At 38.5% G+C, this 14267-nt stretch overlaps 2 protein-coding genes across 2 annotated transcripts; one reads left to right on the forward strand and one right to left on the reverse strand.

Annotated features, from left to right (window-relative positions):
* Positions 1-5: 5 nt before the first annotated feature.
* On the forward strand, positions 6-3486 carry LOC119742499 (acylphosphatase-1-like). The gene is made up of 4 exons (XM_038218446.1): positions 6-114; positions 1052-1068; positions 1402-1511; positions 2379-3486. Exons 1-4 carry the CDS (start codon positions 48-50, stop codon positions 2491-2493), a joined length of 309 nt encoding a protein of 102 aa, XP_038074374.1. The 5' UTR covers positions 6-47; the 3' UTR covers positions 2494-3486.
* Positions 3487-4145: 659 nt separating this feature from the next.
* LOC119742492 (eukaryotic translation initiation factor 3 subunit K-like) lies at positions 4146-13577 on the reverse strand. Its single transcript, XM_038218434.1, has 7 exons — positions 13424-13577; positions 11341-11439; positions 10361-10481; positions 9067-9141; positions 7263-7332; positions 5642-5845; positions 4146-5142 (listed from the first exon to the last, which is right to left on the reverse strand). The coding sequence occupies exons 1-7, from the start codon at positions 13477-13479 to the stop codon at positions 5111-5113; spliced, it is 657 nt and encodes a 218-aa protein (XP_038074362.1). The 5' UTR covers positions 13480-13577; the 3' UTR covers positions 4146-5110.
* Positions 13578-14267: the final 690 nt, after the last annotated feature.

The raw sequence follows: 14267 nt of genomic DNA on the forward strand, positions 1-14267 counted from the left end.
ATAGTCCCGTCCACTAGCTGCGTGAATAATCATTTTGGAAACATGACATGATGGCGGCGAGAGCGTCGTCTGCGTTGGTTTCTGTTGATTTTGAGATATTTGGCAAAGTTCAGGGTAAATTCTGTTTTACATAAATGTAGGCTCTGTTGGCACACGTGGTGGATAATGAATTATATTTATAAAGAATTTACGTTAATAATTTTAGTTTAGTTTATCAGGAACAGAAAAATCTTGGAAAATAACTAGCTTTCAATAGTGCTTTACCCTTGGCATAGCTTGGTTACAAATTTGTTTATTTGGTAACGTGGTTAAACTTACTGTTTTTTGGATGACATCTGACACGCATTTTTCTCGGTTTTGTTTATAATTCTTCACGCCCAAGAAAAAAAAAACAATTAAGAATAAGATGTGCCATACAATGTCATGAATGTATACATGTCTAAATATGTACATGTATGTAATCATGAACGTCGGAGTTCTGTAACTGTAAACAGTAACAATCACATTTCTGATGAGCTTCTCTGAGCATGACTGCATGGGTGTCACTTTACCAGATAAATCACTTTACCAGATAAATTCAAACCTGTTTTAGCTATCCGATGCAAGGCAAGACTTAGCCCCACTCTGTGACCAAGATATAAGACTCATCCGTGTCCTTTGAAAATGCAACAGTACAGTCATTGACAGTGGACAAATGGATGGGTCAATATGGAGAAAGAATGACTTTTGAACATGTTGAAGCAATTAACAGCGGAATATTTCTAAAAATGATTCGGAGGAGGGGGGAACGGGGATCAGTTTCATATATAGGCAGAGCAAATGTTTGGGTGCTTCCTACCTTTTTCCATTCCCTGCAACCCCCCCCCCCCCCCAACCACCCCCACCCTACCACCCCCCCCCCCCCCCAAAAAAAAGAAGACACACTCAGTCATGATAGGGGAAAAAAGGGTAATTACATGCTGCATGTACACCCTCTGTATATTTCAAATTCCTTAGCAGAATAGAAAGTAAAAGTGTATTTTCATAATATTTTGTTTGTTTATTTTTGCAGGTGTGTTCTTCCGAAGAGTAAGTGAAACCTTCTTTCCCTTTTGTAGTTCCTGCTTTGCCTGATTCACACTAGTCTGATGAATTAACTGCAGGAAAACAAATGAGCTTTGGCTTTATGTATTATCTCTTTTTGCTACCCCATCCCCAAGTCCCAATAAACCACTATTAACTTTTTACTTTAAATAAAGTACATTTGTTTTACAGTTAACTGTTTTCCTTTCCAGTTAACTTTTGTCATTATACTTTGTTAAATATTAATTCGTAAATTTGTACCGAAATAATTGTTTTTTAAATGTCCAGTTTATACTTAAAATTAATTTGTAAAAAAAAAATAATGTTGTGTATTCGCAGGATACAAAGAGGACAGCTGATCTCTATGGGCTGGTAGGCTGGGTGAGGAACACCAAGAGAAGCACAGTCGAGGGTCATGCACAGGGACCTAATGACAAGATCAAGCAAATGTGTGTACCTCATACCTTGTAGATTATGACCTATAAGAAACTTCCTCATCAGCTGGGCATGACGAGAGTGGTATGCTGCCTAGGGGGACTGGTTTACCCAGCTGATCATTGGTAGCTGACTACCCTGCAAATATGTGACGATAGTCCATTTTCTATGTTTTGAAGTCCCCAATAGATAAACAATGCAGTATCAGAAGAAAATATTTCCAGTTAATGTGTGATCTCTGATATCATCATTGTTTTTATTGACAGTTAGACACTGGATAATGTTTGGCCATTTACTGCATTTATCCAAACAGAAGAGGATGTGCTCAGTCAGACTGGCTGAACAAGAAGAGAAGTCACAGACCAAAATCTTAATTTCCAGAACCTCAGTCTGAAACCTTATTTCCTGATTGCTTATTTCATGTGAACATTTCATGTGTTTTTGTTTACAAAACTCATAATTGTTTAGTGTTTGAGGAATGAATACTCATCATATGACACCTTGTAAGGCAGATCAAATTTATTATAGGTCTCTCTAGATGGCCATCTCTGTAGAAGAACTGCAACTGCGCAGTATTAAAAATATTCCAAAGCGCGCTTGTTGCTTGAAATGTGTTCGAAATACGACACAACCAATGCGCGCTATGCAAGTTCATGCTCAAAATGCCGATGCTCGTAGCTGGTCTGGTGGTAATGACGTCATTTGAGAGACCTATAGCAGAACAGAGATGATAGACTGAGCATAAATATTTTGGGCAAATTGTACCCTCTGCTGTAGTAGTCCCCTTTTTAGACAAAGTAACGCATTCTATTGCAACATAATACTCCGGTGTAATTTTGAATAAATATTCTTAGCAACATATTGTCAATTTGTCATGACAGGAAGACTTGGCTTCAGACTAAAGGTAGTCGTCGATCACACATCGAAAAGGCAGATTTCAAGAATCAGAAAACGATTGAAAAATTGGACTATACAGAGTTTAAAATAATCAGATGAACGTTGATAGCCACAGTATTACTTTGTAGATAAAATTGTGTACATTTTGCCTTGTATGTGGAGTTAAAGTTATACTTTCTTTTTGTTTGTGAGGGCATGAGACTTCTATATTTTACGTATTCAAATGCATTATTTATTGAGTAATCTAACCATTCAATGTGCGTTTTAAAGTACATGTAGTCAACTTGAATTGTATTAACTGCAGCAGTTTATACAGTGACTTTCTTGATGAGGGCCTTGTATCATTATTTTTTGAAACTATATGTACCTGCACCATGCATCTTGTTAAGAGTGCTGGTGTGGACAAATCCATTGTACCAAAAATACCTGGTTTTATCTGCCAATTATTGCAAACCTAATGAAATTATCTTGGGAACTACATGTAAGAACCATTGATATGGAAAATTTGATTCCATCAAAATCCTTGATGGGGTTAAAATCTCAAAATATGTGTACGTTTTTCCAAGTACCAAAACAAGGTACATTTAACAGGCAAATATGCCGCCAGTTTCCATTTTAGACATGTACATACATTTGTAGCAAAATGAAAATGTGGACAGTCATAAACTGGATGTTGAAACAAACAGGAGGGATAACTGTATGGCAGGATGTACTTGATTCCATACCGTGTTTTCCACTTCTATGACAGGATGCAATGTATATGTCTAAAGCAAACATAAAATGTTAACAAATGGAAAGTGAAAACTTGCTTTGTTTACGACACTCTTTTCAGTAAGCCCAATTGTGTAATACATGTACAATGCCTGTCAAGCCCATAATTTTCTCATAAATTGTCTTTATTGATGTTAAACATTAATGCTTTTTTATTTTGAGGGGTATTCCATCTAACAGAAGGTGAGGCTTACATGTATACGACAAGTGTAATGGAAGCCTCTCACTGCCAGACTGGCACTCCACATTGTGTTTAGAGCAAAACAGTAAACCCGAATAAAATCTGGTTACAGATGTGCACTTCCATGTTCTAATTTTGAGTTGACTGGACCCTGGCCATTTAGAGTGACTGCAAAAGTTGTTGTTATGCGTATAGTTGCTCCTTGAACTTGATTCTAATCTCCAGAACAATTAAGCTCACCACGACTCTGGAAACCAGTCTGAACAGGTGTAGGAACTGTTCAAATGAAACAGCCTTTAACTTTTAGGCCTCCCCCCATAAAAAAATAACTTTTCTGTCATGTTCACAAAGGAACAAGTGCTCGTTTCAATTCCCGTGAGACGTTGGTATCTGCTTATTTGCCTTGTAAAGACATTGCAGGAAAAAAACAATTTTAGGAGAAACACATTGTTTAGGTTTTGAAAAGCTGCATTTGATTAATAATCGGGTGCTCACTGCCGTCCCTCAAGCACTGACATAATTTAAATGAAATAACCACTAGCGTGCGTATGTGAACATAGCTTATGACATAAATGGCTCATAAAAATGCATGTTGCTGACAGAGTAGTAGAACTTAGTCATGGGGCCTGAATGAATAATAAGAGTTTAGGAAAATAAAAAAGAAGTTTAAAACTTGACAAATGGATTTTGTATTTTTGTGTGTAAGAGTATTATGTGTAGAATATTCCGTAACCTGTAGTTCAATTTCATGCCGAGCTTATGGACTGACATACTGAGGAATGTTGGAGTAACACTGGACTTCAATAAATTGAATAAAATTAATTTTATTGACTCGCTTCCATCTTTGTCTGATAGTCACACTATGTGAAAAACTGTGGGCCGGGTTCCCGGATATTAACAAAACATGCTTGCAAAAGCATTTATTCATGTTTGTGACTAGAGTAACTAGCGTCACACAAATGGGTTGGACAATGACATTTACATTATACCAGAGGGAACTTCCAGCTGAACATGGCAACCTTTTGAAACAAACTGTATCATGAAACTCTTCTGCTTGAATGTGGCCCCGTTTGCTTTTTGTAATGTTCTAGCAAAGTAGGAAACTTATTTCAGATTTGAAGGACTGTTCAAATGACTGACAGTTTTTTCTTGGCAGTCAATGGAATTCACAAAAGAAAATATACCTAATTCACAACTGAGGTTAGCGAGATCAAACAGAAAACGCCTACACGTACTTGGGGGGGGGGGTGGTTGGATGAAGTATCCTGTTTTACAATACATGAGGGAAGATTCACACTGATGTTGAATGCAAATGTTCCAATGTGGTTAAATTAAACGAGGCAAATGTGCCATCCGTTCACTCATCATCAGCACATTGAGCGAGTATGCTCATGTGGTGGTGTCCCACACAAAAAACCTCCCATGAATGGTCACAAGGTGCAATCTACCTTACATGCAGAGAGTCCATTGGCATCAGCATTTCAAGTTTTCTTACATGGTGAGTGTAAATATACTCCAACCTTGACAAAAATTGTTTTCTGAGCAACAGTATGACTGGAGACAGGCCGCTTTGGAGAAACAATGAACATTTTCAAGCAGTAACTTTCAATTAGAATTCACAAAAAAATTTAAAATAAGTCTTGAAAATCCAAGGTATGACACTGTTCCATTCAGGAGTTGACATCAGACTAGATGATTACGTGCACTTCGGAGGAGGGAGATTTTGGAGTCTATTTTGGTCTGGTGAGTGTCGCTTTGCCCGTTTCACTGTGAAAGTTTCATTACAGAAGCCACACCTGCAACGACACAAACAGAAAAAGGGGAAATGTTACTTAAAAAAACAACTGAATATTCTGTTCTCTCTAAAGCACCCAATCAATTTTCCAACACAAGGCTCTGGAACCCTTAAGATCATAAAAAAAATTAATAAGTACCTTAACCCTAACAACCCAAAATCCATCGAACTCCATCCCCCCCCCCCCCCCTTAACCATTATTGCTTCGTCCTTCGGATGGGACGTAAAGCCGTAGGTCCCGTGTGTTGTATAATGCCTAATGCACGTTAAAGAACCCAGTACACTTATCGCTAAGAGAAGGGGTTCGCCCCGGTGTTTCTGGCAGTGCGATTATCTTCAGTCATGAAGTCTGCACTTGTAAGGAAGGAAGGAAGGAATTCAAATCCATGTAGCTTGTAATTTGACTTGGGACTGGATGACTTGTGATGGAATTGAGGACTTTGGATGGATTTGTGAGGACTTTTGATAGACTTGTGATAGACAACACTGACTATACTTACTTTCAAAGTTGATTTTCTCTGTGATGTTCTTGGTCTTGATACTCTCCTCTTGTTGAGCTATAAATACACGGTTTCCTTCCAGTGGTTTCCAGCCGTACTTGTTCATCCACTGGTTGAGTTCCTGGTCACTGAGATACCCTAGGAGGTCCCCCAGCTGCCGCCGGTCGATAGTTTGGTAGGTGATCCTCAGAATATGGCAGATGTCTGAAGTGAACAAAAAAACATGATAAACTTCAGTTTTTGTCAACACTCTACAAATGTATCCATGTTGAAGATATATTATACAAATATTGAATGCTTCGAGTGGTGTAGTAAAACTAGCCTCCCGAGGTGATCCATGGACCATTCTATTTTCCCGAGGCGAAGCCGAGGGAAAATAGAATGGTCCATGGATCACCGAGGAAGGCTAGTTTTACTTCACCACGAGATAAAGCATTCGATATTTGTTTTATAACACTTCACCCACAGATTCTGCTTGATTTTAATATTTTACATTATTTATATCTGAATACAGTTGAAATAAACTTCAATTTCAATACAAAATTGGTGGAAAATGTATTTCTCTCTTAAAAACTAACCACAAAAATGTTTGAACCCAAGTCTGCGGCGCACACACCAGCATGCATTTGCACACAAATACCGCGCCGTGGAAATAGTACTTTGGTTGCTAATGGTATAGTACTTTGGTTGCTATGCACATAGTACTTTTGGTTGCTATGCGCATAGTACTTTTGGCCGTGCACAGAAAGATAGCAAAATTAGAAAGTAACGTGACTCGCTCTCGGCCAATCAAGACACAGAATCTGTGGGTGAGGTGTTATAAACTTCCTTATTTTACATGTGAATTGTTAAATTAATCATTGAAATCCACTGGCAGATGACATTTTGTAAGAGTTTTTGCTAGACTCAGTTTATTTTGGCTTGTAGGTGTAACTAAACACATTAACCCTAACAGAACTAAAATCATCAAACCCCAACGGCATGTTTTGTTGGAAATCTGTCAGAATGGGTAAAGTACAACTGACAGTCTTTTACATTGGGTTAGCACACCTCCAGAAGTCAGAAATATGTGTGTGCAGTTTCCCATATGGCGTTGGAATTTGCCAGGATGGGTATGGTTCCTAGTAAGTCATGCTGGGGAGTTAGGGTTAAGAAATAAAGTCAAGGACAGTAAAACACTTTTGTGCATGTCACTTAATAGATACAGATTTGATGAAGTTCAATACTTTCCATGCCAATGAATAAAACTACTGCAAACTGTTTACTGACTGGATTGACCTAAATTATACAAATCTAAAAAAAAACATTAGATGGCTTAATGTTTTGGTTCTCTCAAAGGCAAAATGACATTTGTACAGGAAAAAAACAAGTAAGGGACACACATGCCAGGCATGCAACTGGGAAATCACAAAAAAAAGAGGAAATTCACATTTTTCCCAGACTTTGTACAGTGTTTTTCTATTTTCAGTGGCACACATGGGAATTAAAAAAAAAAAGGAAATCAGCCGATCCGAGGAAAAGTTGCATGCCTGACATGCATGCAAATTTGTCAACATGAATTCAGATATTTTAAGCATAGAAAGAACATATCGTAATCATGAAAATACAAAAACTGACTTACATTTTCTAATTGAATCTTTAAAGCCTGCAATTCCCATGAATAACGTACTTGTTGCTCCATCACACTCACTCTGAAAATAAACAACAAACAGAAACACTGATTTCAACAGCATCAGACATCCTACAAAAAGACCCTCGATATACTGAATAATATTAATAATAACTTATGTACCGTAATTTTCGGAATATAAGCCGCGGCTTATACGTTGATTTTGCCCATGAAAATGTTTACTGCGGCTTATACACAGGGCAGCTTATACGCCGAGCCTTGAAGAATAAAAATGAAATTCACATGTGTATTTAATGTACATGTACTGGTATAAGAAGAGATATGTTGCTGAAATGAATTATCAATTAAGAAAGTCATTAACGAACCTAAACCACGTGCCACGTAAAGGTGCCGAGCGGTAAAAAGTACGGTGAAAGCTGTCTTCGATCGACGCTTGCAACAAGCCGTACGTGATTCTATCTAGTGCTGGCTTTCCCCAGCGGACCACACCATTTGAGGTAATATAGGGGTGTACTATCTTAGAAACAATAATTACCAACATTTCCGCTGTTTAAAAAAAGAAAAAAAGGCGACTCATACTTTTTATGGTGTCCGAAACATTTCTTTAGTCGATAATCAGTTGTTCAACTTCACAATATAATTTTTGTACTTGAAATGTATTCAAGAAACGATGTAAACCTCAAAACAGGGACTACATCACCCCTTACAAAATTAATGGATTCGTCCATGAAAATGGCAGCATCGTTTTGACTATTTTCGAAGAAAGTTACGATCGAAACTTGAATACTGCTCGTTAGTAATCACACAAATTTGATAAGTTTTGAGATAAAAACGGACCTGTATATTTTTAGGACAAAACAAATCAGCATCTGTTGCCACAAAGCAAGATTTGTACGTAGCGCTCCAGTCAGACAACACACGCAATGGGGGAAAATCACGGTGGGTTGCATACTCTCTCACGTGCTGCAGGAAAATGTTGTCCTAGGCCGGCCCGCGCCGGGCGATGTACGGCCGGGGAACGGACGGGGCAGCCGGCAGCAATTCCCGGTGATTATTTCTCATCATCAATTTCCACATTTGTTTGTGAGAGTATCGATTGTAAATGATTTGATACAACTTTTGTGGCCCTTTTTATAGCTTCTGTAGTGTAAATGGAATTGGTTCAGAGCATTTTGGCTAGAATTTGGAGGCCTTACAAAATTGAAACCGCTGCCGTCGGTGCGGCTTATACGCCGGTGCGGCTTATACGCCGACTTCAAATCTTAATTTGCAGATATTTGCGTGCTGTGGCTTATACGCCGCGCGGGCTTATATTCCGAAAATTACGGTATTTATATTGTGCAAATTCCATATGAATATGTTCAAATGCGCATCATTTTATTATTACCGTTCATCAGGAATGAGATTCTGCTGGAAGTGTTGCTGGAAAATAGCACTTTTTAATATAAATGCTATTTGTTAGGTGACACTAAAAAAAAAAACTCAAAACATTTCCTATCTCAATGGCATGATCAAAAGATATGAAAAAAAAAAAAATGGGGAAAACTTCAGTTTTTTCCTGATGCACACAATTCCATCAATATAAAATTGTATAGAAATGTACATCAGGCATGTAACTGGGAAGTTACCCCATAAAAGAGGAAAGGCCAAGTTTTACAGGACTCTATACAGTGATTTTCAAATTGTAATGGCCTAAGTGTGAAATAAAAAGAACCCTGAGGAAATCAATCGATCCAAGGAAAAAATGTATGCCCGATTTATGTGTGCTTGGCTGTCAACGTGCTCTTGGACTTACCCAGAAGCGCTTGAACTCGCACGTTTCCAGGAGGTTGGCTAGGTACATGATGGTTACAAGTGGAGCCTCCGATTGCTGCATTCAAGAAGTCAAGGTAAATGCTCAAAAACATTTCCAATTTCAAGATCAGAAGATATCATAGATACTAGGGTTGTGCCGAATATTTGATGATGAAGCAAATATCTGAATAGCATTTTTCGATTCATATTCGAAAAAGTTGAGGTGGTGATAAGGAAGTGCAGGATGTTATAGGTTGCGTGTTTTTTTTGGTAATGCTACACCTTTGTTAAAAGCCACTTTTGTGCATGATTTGAAAGCTTCTATGAGGAACATTAGCTCAACTTTTTCTTTAAACTTGGTCAAATATCAGTCATATGATTCTGCTACCTAGGCCTGTTCTACATAAATATTTTAACCCTAACTTACCAGAATCCATCAAAATCCACACCACTGTTTCGGGGGATTTTTCGGCGGATTCAGGATACCTCCATATTGAAAAAGTTGGGGGATTTTGATGGATTCAGGACATGAAGCCTAGCGGTACTGCAGGATTTTGATGGATTCAGGATACCTACATATTGAGCAGTTGGGGGACTTTGATGGATTCAGGATCTCAACAGATTTACTCCTGGCTAACTGGTGGATTCTGATGGACTCACTGGCCACCAACATTATTTTGCACATGTTGCATGGCAAAATTTATGGATTTTGGGGGATTCAGGATACTTTCTAGTAAATATACCCAAGGGGATAGGGTTAATAAGCTCTTTGTCATTCTAACAAGCGCAGGTACATGTTAAAATCGATGAGTGCATTTTGCAGTGGAATATTCCGATATTCAATGAAGTCCAAGTTCAAATAATCAAACACAAAACTATTCGAAAAATGCACAGCCCTTACTGATACAAGTTTAACGTGGCCAACCTGATATAATAACTTGACATTAGGGAAACATGAATGTCTTTTACTGGTTAAATTGTTGCATGTGGTGTGATTTTGCCATCAAAGTTGGACTCTGTAATATGTAACTTCTAAGAAACGTTTAGAGGTTTAGGGAGACCATTACATGTACAACTGAGAACAGAGTAAATTGCATCTGAATTTGAGACTCAGACAAAATCCCTGGATTTCAGATGACATGAGCACCAGATGTTAATACATAGCTACAGGTGCATGTACTTAATCAAATGATAAAAAACATGCACTACATGGATGTCAATAAAGCGTGACAACAAAAAGCACTATTTATGTGTAGGTCAAGTTACTGTAAATGTACAGAATATGCTAAGGATACATGGACCTCGTCAATGAGGCATTTGCAGAGGATAAAATCTGTATGAGGGAGGTTGGTAAGAGCCTTCAGGAGGACCATGGCTGCAACATTGACCTTGAAAGTGCCTGGATTCAACTGGTACCTGGGAAAAGGGATCAAAAGGTGAAAGGGAGTGGTTAGCCTTTGTGTCAAGTTTGGCTGCATCCGAATCACTTGGCGCCTGGAAGCAAACACATACATGTACATGGGAAGTGGGGATAACCCTCGTAGTTCCCCAGGACTACCAGGCTGCTATATCAAACAGAGTCCGACGGTTACTCATGTGAGTTTCCTGCTCAATACAAAACAGGCCCACACAATCCAACTTGCCAAGTTGTTGGATACCTGAACGTATAAAATGACTGGCACGCTCAATCCAACAGAATCCAACTGTGCCTTGTTTTTCTGTTTCCTGCTGGATCCAACAGAGTCCAACTGGGCATTATTTACCAACACCCAACAGAATCCGACCCCGAATGATTTCAGTTGCCTGCTGAATCCAACATATTTCAACAGGAATTCAAGTACATACACAGGGTTTAAACAGGACCCATTGGGTATGTAAAATAGTTGAGTCCTATTGGATTGAGCAGGGTTATATTGCTGGTCGTGGCCAAGTAATTCGGACACGACTGTTATCAGCCAAAACATTATGGACCAGTTAGAAAATAGTATTTAAATGCACTTCATACATCAACTGGTATGATTATAGTCACCTACCTAATTTAATTCCACTCCAACGTTCATTATACTGTCCTCTTTTTTTGGTCAGAAACCTTCCTAAATCGCAAACACTGTATAAAGTTATGACTTGGGTAAGAGCTCCTTGCAACTTTTATTCAACGGTTGGGCACTGCAGTCCCAATGCCACCAAAATCCTTGAAACTGAGGTGTGAATTTTAATGGAACACTTATTTTGTTCAACTTTACAGACAAGGATACATTCAAGTACATATACTTACAATTTTAAAACTGCCAAGTTCGCCTCCAGATCATATCTATTCTCTGTAGCCTGAATCTCTACATATCGTTCTAATTTTCCAAGGTTTTCAGGATTGTACCTATGCATTGGACAGAGAAACGGTAACAAATTAAAACATTAAAACATCTTTCATGTCTTTAATTATTTAATATATATGGATACGAAGTGTGGCCTATGCACAATTTGGTACTAGTCTGAGCTTCTAAAACCCAACATTGTTTGTCGATAACTGCATGTTGGACTGAAATTCTATTTCCAAATTTGGTAATTGTAAAGTAAAGTGCCCTTTTCCTATACCATGTATACGAAAGAAAAAAATCCACTTTACATATTTGCATATATTGGACTCATCTAATAGTGATCATTGTGATGTTAAAATCCAACAGGATTGTCATGGAAAGAGGGCAGGGTTTTGATTTTTCAAGGGAAATTTTTGGGTACATAGATCGTATCGCAAATACTGCTTGAGTAATTTTGTGCAGTGTGGGAAGGTAAAAGGGGCAATATCTAATGCCTTGTCTCTTCCCACAATTCTCGTTACCCCAAACCAAAAGAGTCCGACTATTTCTGTGTACATAGATCGTATCGCAAATACTGCCTGAGTAATTTTGTGCAGTGTGGGAAGGTAAAAGGGGCAATATCTAATGCCTTGTCTCTTCCCACAATTCTCGTTACCCCAAACCAAAAGAGTCCGACTATTTCTGACATCAGAAATAGTCAGACTCTTCTGGTCTGGGAACCAGACTGGCCTCTGTATATATATGTATACCCTGGCTCATGTGTTAATCTAGCCCTAGTCTTTGGCCCGCACTGGAGTAGGCTCTGCATGCTTGGCCATACGTACGTATTATGTACATGTGAATTGCGTCCCCGCCCGCTTCCTTTTTGGAGGCAGCCTCCTTTTTAATTTCTTCTCTTTTTTTTTTCAACCAAAGAAATGATAACAGTGACATAATTTTGGCCTCTGTCTGTTGCATTTAGCCCATATAAAGCTGGTACGTGTCAATGCATGTATGCCATTTCCTCATTCCAATGGCGGCCAATTTTCGCACTAGTATTAAATTTAGTATTAGCTTGGACCTAGTAATTGCCAGACCATGTCCAAACATGCCAAATGTTAAAAAAGGCGATAAGTTGGGTCCAAGTTACTCGGACTAGACAAGGGCTATGGTCGGGGCCACATGAAAACATGCAGTAATGCACACAAAAGCTGGCGGGCGCGTTGTACGCACTTTTCATCGTACATTGGCATGATTGGGTGTTACTGTTAGGCCTACTGCATTGCGGCCGAGTGGCACATGTCGTGGGTCCTACTAAAGCGCGTCAACAAGCGTCAACAAGCGTCAACAAGTTTCAACAAGTTTTAGTAATCGTTAAGTGCGCGTCAACAAATTTTGTATAGGCCTTTGAACAATAAAAACAGCTTTATATGGTAGAAAAAGCAATAATGAACATCTTCTGCATATCAATTAAAGTTAAAATTATTTTAAAACTTGTTTTATTGAACGCGAAATGTACGACGAATTTGTCGATAAAAATAGGCCGCCATCTTGTTTGGATGGCGCTGTAGTCTTCGCGCATGCGTAGTATGGCTCTTTACACTTCACGCATGCGTAGTACGGCTAGCTACACATAAACAAGATGGCGGCCAACTTTTATCGACAAATTCGTCGTACATTTCGCGTTCAAAAAACCAAGTTTTAAAATAATTTTAACTTTAATTGATATGCAGAAGATGTTCATTATTGCTTTTTCTACCATATAAAGCTGTTTTTATTGTTCAAAGGCCTATACAAAATTTGTTGACGCGCACTTAACGATTACTAAAACTTGTTGACGCTTGTTGACGCTTGTTGACGCTTGTTGACGCGCTTTAGTAGGACCGCATGTCGTGCATGTTGTGGCACAGATGTTGGTTGCCCCGACGTGACCGATTGATAGTCCGATATTATTAGGCCTGATTTTGTGAAATAACTTCTGAACCAAATAACTGACAAGATCTACAAATACTAAAGAAAAGGACGTAAACTAATAAACAGGACCGACTTTTATCACGTTTTCACCTGTCAATTCCTTTCAGCATGGAAGTCACCGTGGCTCTCGCTTCGTCGAACGCCATCTTGGATTTTCCATTAGACTGGAGACCGGAGCTGATCTCATAAATTGAGGACAGGCGCAGGCACCGACGTCACGTCTTTTGAGATTTCATTGGACGATTCCCCTCTCGTTACCGTACCCTGATTGGCCTTTTATTTTAGCAAGAACTACCTTTTGCCGCCACTGGCCTTTGCCGACTTTTATTATGATACAGATAATGATACTGATACAACAAGCACTATTTACGTACAAGTATTAAAACAATTTACTGCCCATTTCCTATTCAAACATGTTTGTACTTAACTGTAATTTACATAACTACTACACTCGTGTGTCTAATAACTTACATTTCCACGTACCCAAACATAGAACATCTGCCTTTAGCTTTCAATACAACATTAAGTACTCTGGACCTAAATTATGAAATAATCTACCATTCTCTCTTAGATGTTCAAGGTCATATAATATTTTTAAACGCAAATTTAAATTGTACTTTATGTAATGTAATATATTTTATATGTAATGTGTCTCTGCCGGCTCCTTAGACTTTTATGCACGGCGATCCTACTCGTAGCCCTAAAATTAATATTTTTCATAACTTTGTTTACTGCTTAGAAGTATACAATGTCATGTGTGTAATTGTTTTTCTGTTATAATTCGTCTTTCTTTGTGCAATGGCATGCCTGATAGCTATGCTTTCATCAAGGTTTTGCCACCTAGTGGCCTTTATTTTCAATACCTGTTTTATTTTTCATTTCTGTCAGGAATGTTTTTGAATGTAAACGTGTTTGAATATAATATAAGTGACAC

This window comes from Patiria miniata, unplaced genomic scaffold (assembly GCF_015706575.1).
Source record: "Patiria miniata isolate m_02_andy unplaced genomic scaffold, ASM1570657v1 HiC_scaffold_11, whole genome shotgun sequence".
In the NCBI taxonomy this organism is placed as follows: Eukaryota; Metazoa; Echinodermata; class Asteroidea; order Valvatida; family Asterinidae; genus Patiria; species Patiria miniata.